Below are 22,406 nucleotides of genomic sequence, written 5' to 3'. Positions count from 1 at the left end.
TATCCTAAGTAATATTTTATGTCCGAAATAGTAATTTCTGATTGGCCAACTTGAAGAACATAAAAATTGCTAGCTACTTTCTTTTGTTCATGTGCTTTCTTTTTAAAACTGTTAACAATACAGCAAACATATATATAATGAAATAAAAGGAGCATTAAATTACCAAATGATTCAATTTCTAATATTGTTCCTGAGCAACGAGCACAAAGCATAAGAATATCATCTTGAGAGCATTTAGCAATACGTAATATATCGTAAGACAAATCCCTAAACCAACAAGATTTGGATCACAAAGCATAAGGATATCATCTTGAGAGCAGTTAGCAATACGTAATATATCGTAAGACAAATCCCTAAACCAACAAGATTTGGATTTGAATTATTATTTTGGATATGATAAACAGTTGAGGTGAAGGCCATAAACGTTTATAGATTTTTTTAGATAGATAAAACTCATGAAAGAGCAACCTAAAACGTATGACTAAAACTTGAGAGTGTTTGTTTTCCAAATTGCAAAAGAAGTTATGCTACTACTTATTAATTCTTATTAATTCTTATTAATGATTATTAATTGTTAATTATTGGCCCGACTTCACTGATTGACATACAAGTGCAAAAAAGCTTGCTCTTTGAATTAAAAAAAGATTTCGATTATCTGCACTAGACGCAATCATCAAAATGCATGCAAACATGGCTAAGCCTTAATGCCACCTGCAGGAATGGACACGCTTGGTTTAATTAGAGTAAGATCAACGAGAAGCCATTGACTAGAGATTTTATTGATGTAACATGAATATACTGTTCATTTCAGAAAAAAAATTGAATATGTATTTTTTTCTTAGTTTTGAGCTTCTCCTAGTCAAATGTGACAATTGACTTCCTGAAAACTTTACAGAAAAGAATTTTGTTCAAGGAAAAATTCAACAGGTAAGATTGGCATGGCTACTTTACTTGGCAACTACAAAAATTGTGATGAACTGAGCAAATTGTCATTCACTCGAATCTCAGGAAAGCAATGATCTAAAATTCGTGTTTGCATTATTCTCTGAAAATACAGTGTTTCTAACAATACATCCACCTCTGTAAATGACTTCCTCAACTGAATAAGAAATCTGCTTACGAAGCTGTAGCAGAAGTACATAAAAATCCTAAACGCAAAAAATCTGAAAATAAGTGAGGCTAGTTTATAAGAGGCTGAGATGCTCGCCATGTTGGCAAAAAAAACACGCTTCGTTTATAATGGGATGGAGTGGACTGCATTTACTAGGAGCGTTATAAAAACATGGACTCAAAACCTGTCATATTAATTGATGATCATAGAGTAAAAAAATTGAAAATTTGATGTTGCAGAATAGTTGTTTAACCAGGCAATTATACTCGTACAAACAGGAAGTAAAAAGCTTGAGTAAAAAATCAAGAGCTTAAGCAAAAAATCAAGAACTAAACATCCTGATTTTTATTGACAGACAAAAGTGGAAAATGTCAAAACAGATGAAAATGTTATTTTTAATATTAGTTCTTAATATGTCAGTCGTAGTTCAAGGTAAATATTGAAAGAATCTTTCCTTAAATTTCACAAATGAGGAATTTGTACAGTTAACTTATGCTCATTATGTGCTTCAATTGCTAGGAAATGTACACAGGTTCAGAAGAGGTTTGTTGAAACTCTCGACTACTACGCCATATTTTTTCACAAAATTTCCGATGATTTAACTATCGTTATTATACAGGTTTTCTTTCTCGTACGGGAATATGTCCTGATCCAAGTCGCAACTTTCAGAAAAGAGATCGCCGCTTGAATTATTTTGGCAACGTTATTGTGATGAAGAAAGGAAGTAACAAAGAAGTCACGTGTTTAGAAAGTGAATGCATAGAAGATAGCCATTGTGATGCAGACAGAAAATGTTGCAAAAATCGTTGTGGTGGAATGGTGTGTACACAAGCTGGTATGTCAATGTTTTTTCTCACCACTAGAAAACTAACGGTGAAAATTGAATCGCAAATAAAACACTTTTAAACAAAGGCAAAATGTTTTAAATGAGAATTTCATTTTTGTTTAGTACGAGATCCTGACCCATGTAAGGTAAAATCGTAAGATACATATTGTTAGATGAAAATGATCAAAAACGATAAACGGTCGTTTGTCTTATTGTAGAGTTTTTCATGTCCACCACAACAAACATGTAAAATACAACGAGTCAAGTGCATTATGCCCAAATGTCACGATACGTACGCTCTAAACAGACCAAAATGTGTACCAGAAGAGGAAGCCACAGGTCAGTCAGTGATGAAAACATTTAATCAGATGAGATTTTCTAAGTTTGTGTCTAAAAGAATTATTATTGAATAGTGTACTTGGATTTCTTCCACAGTTCTTCAAAATGATGACGACAGATTAAAACCAGTACCAAGAAAATCGCCAATATCTATTGGTAATGCTTAGCACAAAAACTAAGTACACTACAATTATTTAGACAATACCAAGAAATGATGATCAACACGTCTATTCAAGGAGATTTTTTACCTTGACCGCACTCCGCTTACACCAAAATTATCCTTTCCAATAAAACTATATTTCCTTTCATTATTGTATACAATCTTTTGTTGAAACAGGAGACAAAACAACTGCACAATGGAAAAACAAGGCCAATCAATACAGAAAAACTGGTAATTATAAACAACCATGGAAAAACATGGCCAATCAATACGCAACAACAGGAAATGATCAGCAACCATGGCAAAACATGGCCAATCAATACGCAACAACAGGAAATGATCAGCAACCATGGCAAAACATGGCCAATCAATATGCAACAACAGGAAATGATCAGCAACCATGGAAAAACATGGCCAACCAATACGCAACAACAGGAAATGATCAGCAACCATGGCAAAACATGGCCAACCAATATGCAACAACAGGAAATGATCAGCAACCATGGCAAAACATGGCCAATCAATACGCACCAACAGGAAATGATCAGCAACCATGGCAAAACATGGCCAATCAACATCCATTACCAAGCTATGACCAACCTAACTTCAGTAATTATGCATCCTCGCCATCACCATCACATTATATGTATGGATATCAACAAAATACAAACATAAATGGACAAAAACAAAATTGGCAACAGAATAATTATCAACAGGGTTAAAGGTGCAGACTATAGCTACAACAAAAGAATTCATCCCCAAATGACACCGATAACATCAAACAAAGAGAATCGTTGTAATATAAATAGTTATTTAAGTCCAAACCCTAGCACAATTAATGCACGACGCAATCTGTTTTGTAATTCAACCGCTTCTAGATGGCTAAGTGGTCCATCACTTCGAGAATAAGTCATTCGATAGTTAAAACTTACGCGATGTCCCTCCTCATCGTGATATATTTCAATCATTTTTACACTACGAAGACAATTCTCAGATAATGCAACTGCACTGATGAGAAATAACGTTTGGGATATTGAGTCGCATATCCAAAAACTAATATCGTGAATGTATTCAGGGGGATGGAGGTTTCTTGGAAGTGGAGCAAGATTACCATTCACATCTTCTATCTATGAAACAAACAGTAATTATTAATATAGATGCAACAGATGGGTAAGCATAGAGTAACGAACTTTTTACTGCAAATTATGTACATGTCAACAAAAACGTTAAACATTTTTAAAGACAATCACAAATCTTGCTTGAAATCCTAGTATTAAGTGGTGAAGAAGCTAACTAACTAGTAGTTGTCAATAAAGTTCTGAAAAACGATTTTCTTGGAGCAAAGAATTATTGTTGGAAAGTTAAAGGTTTGGATAAAAAATTGAATAACTTCCATAAAAAAGAAACGACTTACTGAGGCTTCAACAGGAGGCAGTTTTATCCAGTTTATGTTAGGTGAGCTGAGAAGTCGAATGTCGGTTAAGTTGTTCAGTAGGATTGCTCCAATATCTAAATTTACAATAATAAGCCAGCCTAAATTGTTCCCTGAAGACGTCAGGACTTCTTGCGTAAGAAATCCACTAACAAGAAAAAGATGACGATGAAGTTTAAGACCAAGTAACGACAACTTATCAAGTAGCTCCAGTGGCAATTCACCCGTTTTGTAAGAAGTACAAGATGGCTCATCAAGATAGTGTTCACAGAGCTTTCTACACGAGCATGATGATTTGTGATGCATTCTCTCAATGTCAAGTCCATTTTTCATATGATATTTCCTCTTTGACTTATGAGCAACGTCTGAGCTATTGATCCAATTTTGAACAATCAAGTCACATTTTTCATAAAGCAATTCGTTGGCTGCAAATTCTTCCAAATATTTGTCCCTCCTTGAAAATACGTTTTTTATTCTCTTCACAACTTCCTCTTTTTGTTTTTTCATGACAGTGACATCTTCATGATTGTAAAACTTACATATGAATAGATATTTTGTGTAAATATTTGAATCACAAGTTATTTCTTCAAGGACATTTAAAGCTGTCGCTGTCAGTGAAAATGACGTCTTTAATTTCATTGCTGATAAAATTGTGCTTTTGCATTCAAAAGATGACAAATTATCTCTATTAGAAGCTGAATTTGGTGGCATTTCTTCGCAATATTTGTTTGTTCTTATTTCTTCAAACATTGTTTGTGTAACACTAACAGCTATTTCCAAAATTTTTTTCTTTGTATGATAATAAGGATGAACTGGTGTATTGCTGTGTGTCAGTGTGCTCGACAGCTTAGCTAACTTCTCGTACACATACAACAGAAGTACATCTCGTTGTTTTTCTCTAGAAAATCAAAAATCCACACTATAACTACCCATAGATGTAATGAAAAATCCCTACTTTTAAAATGGTCTATTAAAGCTATTTTTCAAAAAAGAAATTCACATCACCATTGCTTTATACACATGCCATGGTAAATAGCGGAATGTTTAGGCTGAATTTTATCTTTATGTATATTTCTGTTGAGAAAATCATATGTATCAAATGTAGAATTGTTAGTCCTAGTACAAAGAAATTGTCCTTATTGTGATGTTATTACTATAATGATGTAAATTCTCGTGTATATATGTAACACACAATACAACTCACAACATTAAACATTGTGTGGTAACTACAATCAAACATTTTTGGCATCCATGAATACTGAACAAAAAAGAATTTTGAAGTTGAAACATATACATCATATACAAACAAACCTGATGTCATCTATTGCACAAAGTTTTTGTCCTCTAATAAAAATGTGAATCAAACCACCTTTTGTGCAAAACCCTTTGCTGAGTCTTCCTCTGTATCCAACACTTTTGTAGTGAGTAAAATCCAAACTGACAAAGGGTTCAAGTTGATCAAGCATCAAACCTGAAAATATTATGGATAGTTTTACAAAATTAACCTCAAAATTTACAGAGTTATATATTTTTTAGAATTTTCAAACCTAAATCAAAGAATTAAAATTTTTTTCACAGATGTAAGATTAAACAAAAAATGAATAAAATAATATGTGTATTTAACCATTATAACGTAGTTGGGATGTGCTGGTGTTATTGATGATCTTAACATTACCGTAACATACGGTTTACATACATACGTACCAGCTTTTGCAGCATTGTAAACAATCTGCCAGGAGTTTCCATGTAATCTTTGTGGTTCATCACCAGGTGTACCACCCTGACCTTTACATAATGTCACACATATGTCACTATCGCTTGACTTGAGTTTCTTCATAGCACTCAAAAAGAAATCTTCCAACAGTTTACGACAACTTTTAATGTTTGATTTGCCTCCTGTATGTGGAAAGTTAAATATAACCCTACCAAATTGAAGCCCAGGTAAATTTCTTGAAAGCAAAGTAGCATCAATGTCATGAAAAATCCGAACGTTTCTAAATTTTTCCAATCTATTTATATTTATTCTCGTCAATTCATCTTGAATCAGCGTCTCTCTATCATCAAAGGAAGTTAACACTAGCTGCGTGCTTGATTTAATTTGTTCACAGTGCAAAGCCAAGCATAATGAAAAAGAAAAATTCCCATCACCAACAACCAAGACAGAGTCTTTAGAGCTGGAAGAACGGAGAAAGTTAAAAGAAGTCCCTACTTTTTCCACAGCGGCCATCTTTACTTACAGGTTTCGTCATTCTCACCCTCCGTCGTCTATTTCTGCAATATTTTTAACAAATAAACATTTAACATTATTTTCCGGGGGGCATATGTATCATCGGAATGGTTATCTGACTAATGCAGAATATCAACAGATTTTGTCGAAAGGAGTTGAAGAATATTTTTAATTTTTCTCATGTCGACACAGTTCAATTCTTCCGGAATCTTACATTATCTGCTAATAAAAAATCATCAATGATGATGAACGATAAGATTTTGCATGAAATAAAAATTTCTATTCCTTTGTTGGATGAGTCAAAGCACAAAGGACAGGCAGGACGTATTGGTATCATAGGGGGATCAAAAGAGTAAGTTTATTTAATCTTTAAGTATTCTATTTTGTATCTTACTTACACGAACAAACAAACTAGCAAATAAATTATGATCATTTCCTTTATGCTTTCCAAAAGGGTCAGGGTGGGCCTAGGTTGATCATTTTCCTATAGATGTTGTCCTACAGTTATACTGCCTGAATCTTGGTTTACTTGCAGTGTCATGTGCATTCCATGTGAACTATATGCCAAAGATATGCCAATATTGCAAAATATATAACAAAATCACAAGTCCATGTTAAATATATTGGGCATAATTGGGCATACATAGTCTGGCATTATGTCATTCCTATTGCACGTAAGTAAGATTTATCATTTAGGTACACTGGTGCTCCTTATTTTGCTGCAATATCAGCTTTGAAGGTGGTATGTAAAAAATATCAATGATGGCTATTGTTTACATAAAATAATTTGTCAATTTCTAAAAGCAAAATTTCCAAATTCTATTTATTATTTTCCAGGGATGTGATCTATCTCATGTATTTTGTGCTTCTGAAGCTTCACAAGTAATCAAATCATACAGCCCTGAACTGATTGTTCATCCAATACTGTAAGTATAAGACTATGCTGAATGTGATGAGTGAGGTTTACAACAACATGGATCAATGTTTTTCATTAGGAAATAATAAGATGCTTTGTAATTTTTTTTTTCTGAAATACTTTAGTACACATTATTACTGTTTAATTTAGAGACAAAATGAATGCATATGATGAGTTTCTAGTATGGTTGCCACGTCTTCATTCACTTGTGATTGGTCCAGGATTAGGAAGAGATCAAAATACTTTTTTATTAGTAAAGGTAGGTTAATGTCATTACATTGCCATGAGCAATACTTGATACCTTTAAGTTTTGAAGATTTAGCTTATGAGCTTAAATGTTATCCATATTTTGATAAAGAAACTTATAATGAAGGCTAGGGAAGAAGAAAAACAAGTTGTGATTGATGCTGTAAGTTTTGTTGATATTTTATAAATCTTATTTATGAAATGAAGGTAGCCACTTTTAGTGCATGACTATTTCATTTTGATCTTGACTGTATAGGATGGATTATGGCTTGTTACAACTGAACCTGACATAGTGAAGGACTATTCTGCAACTGTCCTAACCCCTAATGCTATGGAATTTGTCCGTCTCTACAAAAAATTGGTATGGAAACAGGATTGATTTACATGTTTGGTTGCCTGATGATTACACCTAGCAGCATAGTATTTTTCATCGAAATTGACATTGTGAAATTTCCTTTAAGAAATATATAAAAATTGCAAATTTTGCTAGCAAAAAAATATGAATTTACAAGTGTTAGTAGTATAATATTTTATAATATTTTTTAAATAGTACCCTAAAAGAATGAGCATGCATTGTGTTACATATCACAGGCTGGAGAGGATCTTGCATTGAGCAATATCACTGTTGATCATGTTAAGTGGGTTGCAAAGTCTTTGGGAGGTGTGACGATTATTGCAAAGGGGAAAATTGACATCATTAGTGATGGCAAAATAGGTAAAGTACGTTAGGACACAAGATTATAATTTAATGCCAAGAACAATCCCTTTAAAATATTGGTGTATTATTTAGCTGTGAAGAGTGATGTTGAAGGTAGTTTGAGGCGATGTGGTGGGCAAGGTGATCTGTTATCCGGGTCTTTAGGCACGTTCTTACATTGGATGCAATCTAATTCGCAGGAAAATCAGACTGAATCTAATCCAGATTGGTAGGTCAATCTTGTCAGTGAAATTTTAACTTTTTGAGATGTTTTATAAATTTGAAGCAATTATTATTTTCATTAAACTTTCTTGTAGTGATACGCTAATGAAAGCAACAGTGCTAGCTTCTTTTGCGGCAAGTTGTCTAACAAGAAGATGCTCTTATCTAGCTTTTGAAAAAATGAATCGTCACATGACTGCATCAGACATGATTGACCAAATACCACAAGCTTTCAGTCAATTATTCAGCAGTTAACTGTTTGCAAATTACCCTGGTTCTATAATTATTCGTGAAAATATAGCAGAAAGCATACTAAGCAAAGATCTTTTGTTTTTGTTTAATTAGATGATCTGTGGGCCATGTGGATTGTAATAATTGTTACTATCTCTGAATTTTTTTGTATCTAAACCGATTTTATGGAAAACTTTTGTTTATCTCATAGATAATTTTTTGAAATTTACGTGGTGCTCGTTCGACCACGCATTCAATATGTTGTAGGCATTTAGATTTCCAACTTATATTTGATTAATTTTCCATTAAAAATTAAAATTTCCTGATTAATTGTCCGCACTCACGACGCTTAAACAATTTTGCCTATTATTGCGATCTTTTTTTTATTAAATATGTCTAGATTATATGTACCAGATGCTTGAAATATTGCATGATCACAAACCCATCAAACGCATGGTTTAATACCAAAGTGACCAAAGTGATTTCTTTCATGCAAATTTCCTGCATACGTTTTACAGGTATAAGGTTTTTCATCATTTATGAATTTTTCATTTGATATTTTAATCTTGTTTTGGAGGGAAAAATTTTCTTGTATATCTCACATCTGTAAAAAATGAAGTGGCGAAGGATTGAGAGACTACCTAACGTCTTCAAACAAGTGTTAGCCATTTACGGTTTGGTCATGCACAAATGCATGTCAAATTAAAAGGTTTAATTACAACGCGAAATGCTTTTGAGATATTTCGCATTAAAGACTCTTACCCTTGGCTTTTTATAAGTGTTTTTTTTGTTTCCAGCAAACGCTAATGTTTTATATAGTGCTTGCGCACATCTGCAGGATCATATTGGTATGACACTGGTGCGATATATGTTATATCAAACAGTCCGGCATTACTCAATATTATGAAAGTCGTGAGGTAAATATTTTGTGAGAATGACAGGCAACTTGATTTTGGATGCATCATGCAGCTTTGATCTGCGGGGGAAAGCGCCTATATGATTTTGATGTTTCCGATTTGATGATATCCTTACGTACTAATGTGTACTAATGAATGTTTCTAACGCGTGCAAAATTAACGGTGATAGTTGATTTATCAATAAAGAGGATGATTATGCATAAATTCCATTTTAGAGTTCTTTTACTTCGCACGTTTTTAGATAACTTGAACGATAAAACATGATCCTTGCAAAGAAATAAATTTGAATGATTCTAAAGCCCAACTCTTAATGTTCTCGGTTTATGCTTATTTGTATGTTCGGCAACACAGCTTATTGGCGGGTGGACCGACTTACGACACAACTTTCACAATTAGCTACTGTTTTAAACCCATTATCACAAAAACTAACAAACTAGAAACAATTAATCGCAGAGATTTCTATATCTTTGGGCTCTGCTTTCTATTAGTTCTTCCAGTCCTTTCACGAAAAACTCTCATTATATAATCGTAAGAGAACATAAGTTGGCGATGGGAAACAGTTCCAAGTTTTTGTTCTCTGGTATAGCATGATTTCTGGAATGGAATGTAGAATTGTTGCACTTTGTTGGGCGAAGAACAACTAAAGAACAGTGATCTGGTTGCCCGGGTAGGAATTTTGGTTTAAAAGAGCACTTTTTTACTGACGTCAACTAAATCATTTATCAGTACAGCATAACAGCAAGCAACTCTCGAATTCCTTGCAGCGCCGTAAATTAATGGCCCTTGTTGGATAACAGTAAGTAATTAAAGGTCACAGCTATAACTCTTTAACTGTGTCGAGCTCTGTGTCTTTATTTGGTAATATATGTTGTGAGCTAACCTTAGGCATCAAATCAAACCTTAGGCAACTGAAGTTTATTATTCCGTGCCGTACGAACAAATTGGTTATTTAATACGATTTAATTTATTTCTCTAGTCTTGAGCAAATGAGACAACTTATATTGAGACGACTTTCCATTTTTGTAATTTAATTACACGAAGAACTTGTATCCGGTGCCATAAACATTTGTTGTTTATCATCTACTTAATCGGGAAATTTTACGTATTTTGATACTCTCACATCAAAAACCTATCTGTATACACTTCAAAATTCAGACTGCTATTTGTGAGTACAGATTGGCGCCGATAGCTGATGTTCGATATTATACCGAGTGATGTTTGACATGGACCTTTTTATAAAGTTCGTGAGCATTAAGCGATGTTACTTATTCTGTTTTTTTTCGTTAAATCTGCTTACTTCATGTACAACGTATGCTTGTGACCACGATTGGGATTGCAACAATCATCAACATAACGAAGAAAAATGTTGTCACGGATCTTGTATTGATAAAGATTCTTCGTGCATCTCCGGTGCAGCAATTGCAGGAATTGTCATTGGATGCTTGATATTAGGTGGCATTATCATTTCATGTTGTTTGTGTTTTTGTTGTTCTTGTGGTCCATTCCAAAGCCGAAATCAAGAGACAGTTATCCGTTATGGCGGACAAGCAACGACTACGACCGGAATATCAAGTTATCCGACACCAAGTATGCAAAGAGCTAATGGAGTTTCATTACCTCAATTAGCTTCTATATGACTGGCGACTGCAGAACGATATCCTCATTGCGCATCCAGATACAGCAAATAGGAAAGTGCGTCCTTTCCTTCTCATCAAAACACAGCCACATAAATTACTGCCAACTTACGTAGATGACAATAAACCTTTCCTACTAAAATGTGCAGCTTTAGCTTTAGCTTTGGTTATTAGAAAGGTTAAAGCATTCGAAGATGTATTATATTTAGATGAACACTAATATGTAGCCCCGATTTTAACAACAATTATCATTTATCGTCAACTATCCTTGTAATTAATAATGATGCATATAATTAGTAAGCATCCTTATTAAAATTTGAGGCTGTAAAGCTATTATATTTTGCAGTTGCACAGCTGTCATAACTTGCTGGAGTTGTGGCTTTTGAAGACTGTCACGAATTATGATCTTTTTCAATTACAACATATAAGCATTACTTGTCAAGATACACAAATTATTCTAAACTAACTCAACTTTTGTGCGAAAAGATGCTTTTTACTAAATACAAATCGTCTTTAATAATGCCATATGTTGCAAAAAATGATTGACATATCTGTCTCAATCCTGGTGATGATCAGAATAATTTTCTTTATCAACATTCCAACGCATGTATATTTCAAGATTACAATGATTAAAAGCAAAAAAGCGCAAGACACCTGCACGAGTCAGTTCATTGCATCTTAGTCATCTTTGTCATCACGAGTCAGTTCATTATATGCATATGTAATTTTTTTACCATTGTTTCTCTACCTATTTATCATTAAGACATTATCCCAGTATCCCTATCAAATATATTTAATTAAACCACAATCGCTGAATATTTCATGTTAGATATTTTTCAGGTGACCGTCGATTTATCGTTTGTTGGAGGTAACTTCGCTCAAAGTATACAAAAACACGGCCCCCATTTGAGCCGGAAATGTTTGACATGTCAACAGGAAACGTTTATTTATTGAGATAAATATCGAGTGATTATTTACGTGTAAATGGTAAACAACCATACATTGTATAATCATAGGACAGGGGTCGCAGAAGGGGAGGCAAGAGGACAATTACTCCCCCGACTTTTTTCTATATCTCTTGCTTTGTAAAGTGTAAAAGTATAAAAATCCGCTCGGCAAATACTTACATTTTATAAGTATGGATGTTTAGCAGTATTTAAAGTAAAACAATCCGTAAAAGGACATCTTGTAAACTTAAATTCAAGTTATTAAACAAGACAATGAAAAGTGTAATATTTCGGTTTTATTTCAAAACCATTCAGATTATGTTTTATTTTATATCTTATGAAATTGGCGTCTGGTAAAGGACTATTAACAGTATTTGATGTCTCGCTTATGTTCCACTTTCATTTTTAGTTGGCCTTAAATTGATCAATTATAGCCCGTTCAGACTGAGTGCTGGAGTACGATATCCTGCTGGCAAAAATCTGCAGGCCGTTTACACTACATAGTGCCCACCAGCTTCGTCTATCTATAATTTCATGTTTTTCATCGTTAACAAGTCTTTAAAACTTTTAAAACCATGTTATGAATATGTTCCTTACTGTATACACGTTAGTCAGGTGTTGTCGTTCATATTGGTGCCTGTGCCCGAGCATCGTACTCGGGTACTACCTCTTTTCGTGATGCCTAGAACCGGGCACTTATAGCACGTTCAGACTGAGTGCCCCGGTAGGGTGCTCACGCACGAGCACCAATATGAACACAACATTTTCATGGTGCCCGAGTCTGGGCACACCAAAAAAAGGTAGTACCCGAGTACGATGCTCGGGCACGGGCACCAATCTGAACGACGACACGTGAGTAACGTGTACAGAGAGGCACGTTTTCACGACACGGTTTCAAAACTTGTTTACAATGAAAAACATGAAATTATAAATAGACGAAGCTAGTAGGTACGACGTAGTGTGAACGGCCTGCAGATTTGCGCCCGAACCAGGGTATCCTTCTCTGGCACTCAGTTTGAACGCGCTGTTACTCTCGGGCACCGTCAAAATGTTGTGTTCATATCGGTGCTCGTGCCAGGGCACTCCGTCTGAACGCACTGCTAAAACGTTAATCGAGTTCTTCATTGGTGCCCGTGCTCCAGCATCGTGCCAGGGCACTTCGTCTGAACGCACTGTTAAAACGTTGATTGAGTTCTTCATTGGTGCCCGTGCTCGAGCATCGTGCCAGGGCACTCAGTCTGAACGCACTCTAATATATTTTACAAACGCAATCAAACAAATTAGATTTATTGAATGATTACTGATAAAACTATTAAAAACGAATTTGCTATACTGTGAACAACGCTCCGATTTTGCGACCTTTTGCCCCCCTTCTACCTTTCAAACCTTTCCGCGGCGCCCGTCACTAGCTTATTTTTGTAAAGTATGTTCAAATTTATTTTTTTGTTAGTTTATATAGGTCTCAAAGATTGTTCTTGTATCGTTCTCCCTTAGCAACGCAGCATACTGTTTTAATTGCAAGTTTTGAGTTAGCTTCATTTAATGTTAATTTTGCAGTCTGCTTTTGATTTAGGATCATCTCAATTCTAATAAATCTGTTGCGTGTGTAACTAATTCGATTCTTGTCAAAATGAAATTAATTCATCACCATAGACATCTCTTGATCATTACAAGACAATGTTGAATGTTTACATGTTTATATAATATAGCGTTTGATTAGTTGTGTTGGCTCAGATGGGATCGTGGTTTTTCATGTTTATCGTTTTACTCTTATGTATAACATGGTCAATTTTGTTACTGATCAATTTGCGAATAAATCAAGTTTAGACTTGTTTATAAAACATGAGGTTATTCCAGTGTGTATGAGTGCTCTTAACGGACAATAGACTCTTGTTGAGCACATATAAAAACGTCCTCTACGACATGCATTTCAATTTGGACGCCACATACCCCGTATCTATTTTGTCTAGATCACACCTTATTGAGTCTCATTTCAAAAAAAAGTTTTACTTGTATTGAATATTCCAGGAAAGTTTCAATATTGAACGTAATTATACTGTTTTCCTTTCGAGAACTAATCTTATTCATGTGATATACTTTAAAATATCATTTGACCTTGCCCAAAGATGACAATTTTTACCAAAAAATTGCTTTTCGTCGTCTATGTTAATGTTTACATGGCCTATATGTCTTTATTTTACAGGCAATTGTTCCACATCATACAATAGTACGTTAAATTCAATTTAAACAGTAAAATTTTTATTTTTCAATATTACACGGCTACTTTTACTAGCAAAACTAGATATTTTCATTAGAGTATTACATAAACACTGCATCATAAAATTACAAAGGTCTTGGAGGCTTGGACACGTGTCATATTCATACGTGCGTATGATTGCCTGGACACATGACAGGATATGTCTGCCTTGTGTTTCACCTGTACATCAAATATCTCCACATAACTTAGATTTCAAGCTTTAAAAACTGAATTCGACTTGAGAACTTTTGACTTTATGTAGCCTTTAGAGTGAGAATTCCTATTCTATATGGTAACACAGCTTTCTTGATAATTTTTTCCAAACGTAGATATGATTATATAACCCGGAAATCTCCGCAGGCAGCAACAAGAACACGAAAATTAAACACTACCAGTTTAACCAGCATAAATATTTTCAAATTACATTCAACTGTACGAGTGCATTTATTATTTTATAATACAGGACACTGGACAATTGTCGGCAATTCGAGAGCCTTGCACTCAATAAACACTTCTTTGTAAGCCATATAACTTTGCAACGTGAGCACGTGTCGTGATCTCTTGGAGCGTAAGTTCACACGTGGAACCAAAAAACATTTGATGGAAATGCACAAAAAACAACCAAAGAATCAGAACTACAACCATTTACATCTTTCAGTCTAAGGTAATAATGTATGGTTGTTTATTCATATTTCAGGATTTGAATGCAGTTATGTAACAATAGTCAAGATGTGTCATACGTGGGAAGTACCCGATATTACGTCACCATTGCACAACTATATGTTGTTACATAATGTCATCCTGTACAAGATAAAATAAGTAAACAAACTGCTCTGTAAAGTACTTTCCTTTCTCACAACTGAAGAAACGAGGCGGTTTACTTTGCCAACGTATAAATACAAAACAGAGTAATGGCAGTTTAATGGCTCACGGACCGTTTAAATGTATCAATTGTGATGATGCATTTCTCTGCGAGAAAGACCTTTCAAGACATCGTCGGCTAGATTGTAAGAAAAAACCTTTTCATTGTCCTGAATGTGGCCAACTTTTTTCGCGGCGAGATTCTCTCAGACAACACTTACAGCGACATGATAGCGGCAAAAAATATTCTTGTAAATATTGTAACAAAATGTTTGACCAGCAACAAAATTTGAAAGTTCATCTTCGAATTCATTCTGGCGAACGTCCATATAAATGTCCCGAGTGCGGGCGAGAGTTTAACCAATCTCAAAACTTAACAACTCATCTTCGTGTTCATACTGGAGCAAAACCATACGTGTGCAAGGATTGTGGAGCAACTTTTCGTTTTTGTAGTGGCTATAGAAGCCATGTGTCCAAATCACACGATCCATCAAGACAACCAGGTAAACGAGGTAGAAGAAAAGGAGCGGTGTCGCAAAAGCAGGCATCTACCTCAACGCAAGAAATCAAATTTCATCGCGTTAGTGTTATTGCTAAAGTTCCTTCAACCTGCATCAATATTGGTACTTCTACATCGTCAGCAACAAGCCTAGTAAATCAACATAGCGCGAAAGTGATTAAACATGTATTCCCTAATGCAACTTACGCCACATCTGGAAGCCTAGCATTCAAATAGTTTGTACCATTCTATTTCTTCCGCTCTTTTCTGGAATTGATGACGATAACTTTGGTGTTTTGAGGTTTAAGTGACAATGCTTCCTGAAGTTTATCATGAAGTTCATTTTTGTCCCTTTTGATTATTCCGGGCAAATTTTAAGAAACATAACTCATCGATGAAAAAATCATAATTCATCGATGAAAAAATCATACAATTTCCACTGTATATCATATATACTTGTATAGGTTAAAGAAGTGTATAATAATTGTTACCTGCTCGTTAATTTATACGGCTTGATGTACAAATAATTTAAATTTCCTTATCATTAATCGTACTCGTTTTGAATGAAAGTCTATATTTTTGAATTTACTGAAATGATAATATGTATTCTACAATATCTGATAATTCCCTTTGCTATTTATAAAGTGAGTAATACCGCTACGTGCACGATTATCCTTACTGGACAACTGAGAAAGCTCTCTACCTTATATGAGTCTTATAAACATGGCTTTTCAAGTGTTTGCAAAGATCAAGCTTAGTTAAAGGATCTATTTTTGTATGATCTTGATTCTTAAAACATTCGTGACTACTCAAACATTTATTAATTGAAGCGATTAGCGTGTGTACATAACTATATCAGTAATATCACGGGATCTTCCACATGATGAGAGCGCATGTATTTAAATCAGTATTGTTCCTTGCCGCCCATGCAAAAAGCGTCACGCAAACCAATGCTCATGGGCAAACGGAATATATGTGAAAGAAATATACGCCTATCCTTTGTGCAGTGAGGAAACGAGGCGTTTGATCAATGAATGTTACTGTTTTCGCAATTAGGACTTGAGGAGTTGATGTGTTTTTCTTGTTCACGTGTTTCATTTACGTTCAGTGAAAAATATACGATGCGTCGTCACCATTTCGTTTCATTAAAATTTAAAAATGTACCAAAGAATTTTTATGTATACATGAACATTTGGAGACGCCGCTATAATTAATAACGCTAACGAAAAGAAATAACTATAAGACGAAAAACATGGCCTTCTGATTTTATTATCATTGTGGCATACGCAAGTCAATGTTTTCGCGGAGTGCGCATGACCACGAAAATAGGTAAAGTGAATGAAATTTTGCAATAATGAGGGGTGAGACTGCGAGACTGTGTGTGCGGAATGGTTTAAGTAGAGCACATGGCAATTATTGGCAATAGTGACTTCGGCTATGGTTACTTGGGCTGCCTGACTGAGGTCACCATGAGTGCTATTCGCAATTTTGCCACTCAGAGTGACTCGTAGTGAAATTTCACAGCTAGAAGTTAAATTAGTGTGAGGCTGAAGAAGAAAATTACAAATTTTCTTGGCAAGCTGAAAACAAATCTGTCTTCTCTAATTAAATACTTACATAAATTATTAATGGTACATGCTCTGATTTTATGGTCCTCACAGGCATTGATCACATCTAGGTATAATTCGGTCTCAGTGGCCAGGTCAATCATTAATTACTGTACCAATCAATATTTCGGATTCTGATTTCGTGTTATGCTCTGGTTATGCTCTGCGTAATTCCCGTTTCTTGTTGTCTCTTTGATTCATATGAATTGCACATTCATTAGTTAGCCTGCATGCTTATTTCCAACGTCCACGATTCAAAGTCAGCAATTTGCAAAAGGAAATGATGTAATTTGGATTGAACTTTGTATCGTAGAATATTGATTCGTGTAAACATTTGATAGAATGAGGTATTACGAAAATGTGGAGAACACCCTTTATTACCTCTTTACTTCATAAAAAAGGTAAGTTTATCAATTAAGATGAAAAGAGCTCTTAGGTGTTACAGAATTTATCACGGTAAAAAATTTTTAAGACATGGTAAATATTAGCATTTTGTTTAATTTTTGGACTTCCAGCAGTTATATCTGGTTCAATGGTTGGTATATTTCAATCTTCATTTCGTTTTTTAAATCTTCGTCGTCACATTGACGCTGACTATAGGTACTAACCAGATTCCAGAACGCAAACATTTTCCCTTGTGGGAAACCAATAATAAAACAGATTTTGTATTAATACAGAAGACCATCTCGAAGTCTTGACGTATTTTCGTTGTGCTACATTTTTTTAATGTTATTTTTACATTTCAGTTGGATTGTTAAGAAGTTCTACACACCTGAAAAGAATTGGTTTTGTTGATATTAAACACTTGGTTTTATGTACTGATATCAAGAAATGCCAAGAATCATCACATGTGCAAAATGTTGCAGCACTTCCAAATATTGTGAATGCACAGAAGACAATAGTTGATCTTTTCATGAAATGTAAGGATCATAGCAGATGGACATCAACAAGTAAAGATTCTTTAATTCAGTGTAACGTGGACCAAATAGTTGAATCCATATCAGTAACAAAATCTGATGATAATTTCAACTTGACTGTATGCACACCCAAAACCAACCAAGACAAGGAAAGCAGGTTTAGAACAAAAAGCTTTATTGCTTTTGAACAGGTTAGAGAAGTTTTTGCTTTAAAAAGCAGTCTGATATTGTCATTAATAAAGACTCACCAACACATTACTTTTTTCTCACTCTTATATGTGCTTGTGACTAATATAAATGTTTGTAGATAATTATTATCCTTATAAATTAATACATAATCATAAGTCATTCAAAATTATATACATTGAATTTTAATCAAAATGGTGACTATTGAATTACTGCCCCAGTTCAAATTGACAAAAATGATGCTCAGTTCAATTTCTACTAAGCAAGCAAATTAAGCTCAAGAACTACCTATTTATTTGTACCATGTTTTGTGGATTTCAGTGGTGTTATGGTTTCATGGTTGTATCCAGTTTGCTTTCATGGCAGAAATTATTCAGTGATGAAGTTAAGAAAGATCCATGGTTACTGTGGCAAGAAAATCTAACCTGTTGCATTCTACCAGCCAATAGTTCTCTTAAAGTATACTTATAAATGGTGGTTTATAAAACCTTTGATTAATTTAAGAAGTAAAATATTTCTGTTTTTTTCCCAACAGACATCAGATTCACTTGATAAAGTTTGGTTATCCTTTGAAAATGCTGTAGCAGACTGCCTATCAATCTCAGAAAATGCTCTTGCTATCAAATTATCAAACTTTAAAATGCATGAAATGGTAGGGTTTTTAATACAATACAGCTTATTGAAAAGCTTGCAAGGAATGTTAGCATTCTAATCAAATATCACTAATGAAATTTTTGATGAAATTACCTTAAGGCATTTACATTCTTTGAAAGAGCCAGCAAGAAAGGAAACATTGCAGCTCATTTCAATCTTGGTTTATGTTACCAGCAAGGATTAGGAACAAGAAAGGATATTTCTAAGGTATAAATGTGCTAGAATTGTCATGGCTAATCTCAAATAATGAATAGTGATGTGAAGAATAATGAAAGTGGGCCTTTTCAGGCTGTTAGTTCATATTCAATAGCTTCATCCAATGGACATCTGAATGCCACATTCAACCTGGCACTGATTTACATTGAAGGTAATTTATAGGTTCTGGCATTACAAAATATTTATTATCATGTAATTCATTTTTAAATGTCTTAGGAAAACTCTATCCATTAAAAAAAGCTGATGGGCTTGAAATGATGAATAATGCTGGAGAAGGAGGATTAGTCAAGGTATGTTTACTATATGCAATACACACATATACCTCAAAACTGTCAATTTGATCAAAGTAAAAATTGAGAAATTTGTCTGAGACAAATCAATTACTCATCGCTATAATAATTTAATTGTTTATGAAAACAAAGAATGGTTAAAAAGTGCATGTTCATCCTAACTTAACCATTACAGTTTCTATTTATAGGCTCAAAGATTTCTAGGTTTATATTATGCAGATAAGGAAAATGCTGAATTTGATATGAAGAAAAGTTTCCATTGGTTGAAAATTGCCTCAGAAAAGAAAGTATGAAATATCCTTCTCCATTATACACATGGATATTTTGCAAGATTCATAACTTTGACAGTCACTGTGTTAACATCAAATGAAAGAGACTTTGATACTTCCATATAGGACATGAGTTCACTGTATCATCTTGGAATATGTTATGAAAATGGTTTGGGTGTTAGCAGAAACATGATGAAGGTTTGTCTGTATGAAAATGCATATTTAGGGCATCATTTATTGAAGTCTTAATTATGTGTGTCAACAACATATTTTTTAAAACATAAAGGTTGTCCTAAAATATGTATTGTGCAGCAAATGAATCTCTAATTATGTTATATTACATTGAAATACAGTATTATCAGAATTGTCATAAGTATAAGCAATCAATGCTCCCAACTTATTATTAGGCAAAAGACTGCTATAAATTAGCTGCAGAAAATGGTCATCCTGGTGCACAATACAATTTAGCTGTATTTCATGAGCTTGGTTTGGGTGGCCTTAACAGAAGCATAGACAAAGCATTGGCTTGGTACCATAGTGCAGCAGAAAATGGCAATGATAGTGAAAAGGCCTTGCTTAATGGAAATGAAAAACAGTCAATCAAAAAGATATCACATAACTTATTGGATACACCATACACAAACTGTAGCATTTTAAAACAAGGTACCATCATACCAGTATGACACACACTTTAGTAATGGGAATAATATGAAGAAGTTCATCCAGCCCAGAGCATTCAAACAAAAACTTAAAGAACGGTTATATTGAAGGATTTATGCCTCACGAATACTTAGGTTACAAAGAAAAAATTTGTATCGGTAATATCAAAGCAGTCATAGTACCAACAATGTTTAACATAATAAATTAGGATGACATGAATCGGTAAGTAGTTTCTCACTATTTTAAGGTGATTTACCATAAGGTTATTTGGGACAAAATCATTAAAGTAGCGTAGTTAACATTGGTTTCATTGGTGTTAGATTAAAAATCTTTCTCGTTAACTCAATTGGCATTTTTTTGAATTTATTCATTTTAAGACCCTGTAGCTGTCAACACTCTTTAGTCTTTATAAAGGCTTAAATCTTTGAATTCGTGTGTTCCAATGGCAGAGTTAATGTTTTTGCCTGTACACATTGCACTCGAAGATTTTTCGGTGTTTTTAGTCGAATATTTCTTTTGTTGTCAAACCGACTCAAGGTGGTTCGTTTTTCATAATTAGTGCCCCGTGATTTTCATTTTCAGGCGGAACGGAACTGCGCGGAACAAAAAAGGCGCCATTTTAACTGAAAGTGCAACGAATGTCCAACGTGCAACATGAACTCTGATTTTCATTTTTTTTTTCAAATATCCTTGTACCGACAGACATCCCTAGGAATAAGAAATGCCTTGCTCATCTTTCATTATGTCATACTGTAACTTTTCACCCAGAATTTGTTCATATTTTTGCGTTAAAACGTGAAAGGTCCGTCGTGCAATTTTTTGCTGAAAATATATCGATTCACAAGTTACAAAGTAAAAATATTTAACAAAATTTCACTCCGAAACATTCCAGATGCAAGCAATAGGCAACACATTAAACTAAAATTGAAAGACAGACATTAAAACGTACAAACTTGTCGTTTTTATGCTGAAAGATCCTCTTGCGAAGCAAACACACAGGAGAAGGAAGACACGAAGTTAAATGCCAATGGCACAAAAATAACTAACAAAAAGCTTTTCAAATTAAACAATATGATACTACACACCCAACAAGACTGTTCTCATCGAATTTATCGACATTTGAAGTACATTTTAATTACTAAATAAAAATTTCACAAACCTCTTTCACTTTGGATCTTTGGGTGTCTAGTGTCTAGTTGTGCTCAAATGAAAAGGGAGTGACAATGACGCGTGGGGTATTAAGATTATTTGGTTGCCTGATTTCATTTGTTGATTTAGATGCATCTGGCATTGTTAATGGTTAAATTATTTCGAGCTCTGATTAGCTCAAACCCAGCCACTGTCCCAGCTGAGTGAGAAGGCAATCTGTGCTTTTTTTGCCACATATTTCTTTGAAATGAAGATAGTTAAGAAAAGTTTTCTGTTTTTATCACAAGCAAATAAACCAGTTATAGATTAAGTTGAGAAAAGAATTCTCAGGCATTTGCTTTGAACATAATTATGAAAATCAGTGGCTTCATGTACAAGCGGGTGTATCCCACACGATGGATTTAATGGATGTTGGAATATCCTAGCTATGTATTCACTTACTGAACAAATAGATTTCCAAAAATGAATTCATGGAAATAACTTTTAATCGTCAAAAATTACTCCCTAATATTGTTTAGTTGTTTGCGATTTTTCCTAATATTCTCTTTAGTTGTGCGCGACTATAAGAATGATTAAGGCCTGTTTCAAACGACGAACTTTACATGCACCAAACGCATTAAAAACAAAAGAAAATGAAGCATTTGAAATAAACGACATTTTTATCATAAACATGTTTCGCCTTACGTTAAGTCATGTGTGAGTTTTGTGAGATTTATGATAAAAATTTTTGTCTACTTTTGTTTATTTCAAATGCTTAATAAATCTCGTGCTTTTGAGATCATATGGAAAAGAAAATGAGATGAACTTGTCTTTGTTTTAAAAGCGTTCGGCTCATGCAAAGTTCGACGTTTGAAACAGGCCTCAGCTCGGTGACTCTTCGTGATCACAAAATGTTTCGTGTCTAATTATCGTGCTCAATATGCGTAAAGTTACGTA

The 22,406-nt window shown here is 34.2% G+C and overlaps 5 protein-coding genes across 5 annotated transcripts; 4 read left to right on the top strand and 1 right to left on the bottom strand.

The window, feature by feature from the left end:
* The first annotated feature begins 727 nt into the window (after window positions 1-727).
* Window positions 728-3,765, top strand: LOC124445693. The gene is made up of 8 exons (XM_046996442.1): window positions 728-927; window positions 1,467-1,543; window positions 1,631-1,654; window positions 1,731-1,946; window positions 2,061-2,083; window positions 2,156-2,276; window positions 2,373-2,432; window positions 2,614-3,765. Exons 2-8 carry the CDS (start codon window positions 1,480-1,482, stop codon window positions 3,156-3,158), a joined length of 1,053 nt encoding a protein of 350 aa, XP_046852398.1. The 5' UTR covers window positions 728-927; window positions 1,467-1,479; the 3' UTR covers window positions 3,159-3,765.
* On the bottom strand, window positions 3,209-21,604 carry LOC124445189. The gene is made up of 5 exons (XM_046995896.1): window positions 21,481-21,604; window positions 5,573-6,139; window positions 5,180-5,339; window positions 3,851-4,766; window positions 3,209-3,563 (listed from the first exon to the last, which is right to left on the bottom strand). Exons 2-5 carry the CDS (start codon window positions 6,093-6,095, stop codon window positions 3,246-3,248), a joined length of 1,917 nt encoding a protein of 638 aa, XP_046851852.1. The 5' UTR covers window positions 6,096-6,139; window positions 21,481-21,604; the 3' UTR covers window positions 3,209-3,245.
* LOC124445694 (ATP-dependent (S)-NAD(P)H-hydrate dehydratase-like) lies at window positions 6,171-8,737 on the top strand. Its single transcript, XM_046996443.1, has 9 exons — window positions 6,171-6,447; window positions 6,792-6,837; window positions 6,933-7,021; window positions 7,162-7,270; window positions 7,370-7,420; window positions 7,514-7,618; window positions 7,849-7,972; window positions 8,048-8,183; window positions 8,272-8,737. Exons 1-9 carry the CDS (start codon window positions 6,218-6,220, stop codon window positions 8,429-8,431), a joined length of 1,050 nt encoding a protein of 349 aa, XP_046852399.1. The 5' UTR covers window positions 6,171-6,217; the 3' UTR covers window positions 8,432-8,737.
* LOC124445695 (myeloid zinc finger 1-like) lies at window positions 14,945-16,106 on the top strand. Its single transcript, XM_046996444.1, has one exon. It carries the CDS (start codon window positions 15,085-15,087, stop codon window positions 15,757-15,759), a length of 675 nt encoding a protein of 224 aa, XP_046852400.1. The 5' UTR covers window positions 14,945-15,084; the 3' UTR covers window positions 15,760-16,106.
* LOC124445692 (putative beta-lactamase HcpC) lies at window positions 16,913-20,667 on the top strand. Its single transcript, XM_046996441.1, has 10 exons — window positions 16,913-17,530; window positions 17,876-18,237; window positions 18,554-18,691; window positions 18,768-18,884; window positions 18,986-19,093; window positions 19,175-19,253; window positions 19,319-19,392; window positions 19,581-19,679; window positions 19,788-19,859; window positions 20,069-20,667. Exons 1-10 carry the CDS (start codon window positions 17,488-17,490, stop codon window positions 20,342-20,344), a joined length of 1,368 nt encoding a protein of 455 aa, XP_046852397.1. The 5' UTR covers window positions 16,913-17,487; the 3' UTR covers window positions 20,345-20,667.
* Window positions 21,605-22,406: the final 802 nt, after the last annotated feature.

The sequence above is a fragment of the Xenia sp. Carnegie-2017 genome, unplaced genomic scaffold (genome assembly GCF_021976095.1).
Source record: "Xenia sp. Carnegie-2017 unplaced genomic scaffold, XeniaSp_v1 HiC_scaffold_22, whole genome shotgun sequence".
Lineage (NCBI taxonomy): Eukaryota > Metazoa > Cnidaria > Anthozoa > Malacalcyonacea > Xeniidae > Xenia > Xenia sp. Carnegie-2017.
Note: the sequence above shows the minus strand (reverse complement) of the source record. Positions and strands in the feature narration are given on the sequence as shown.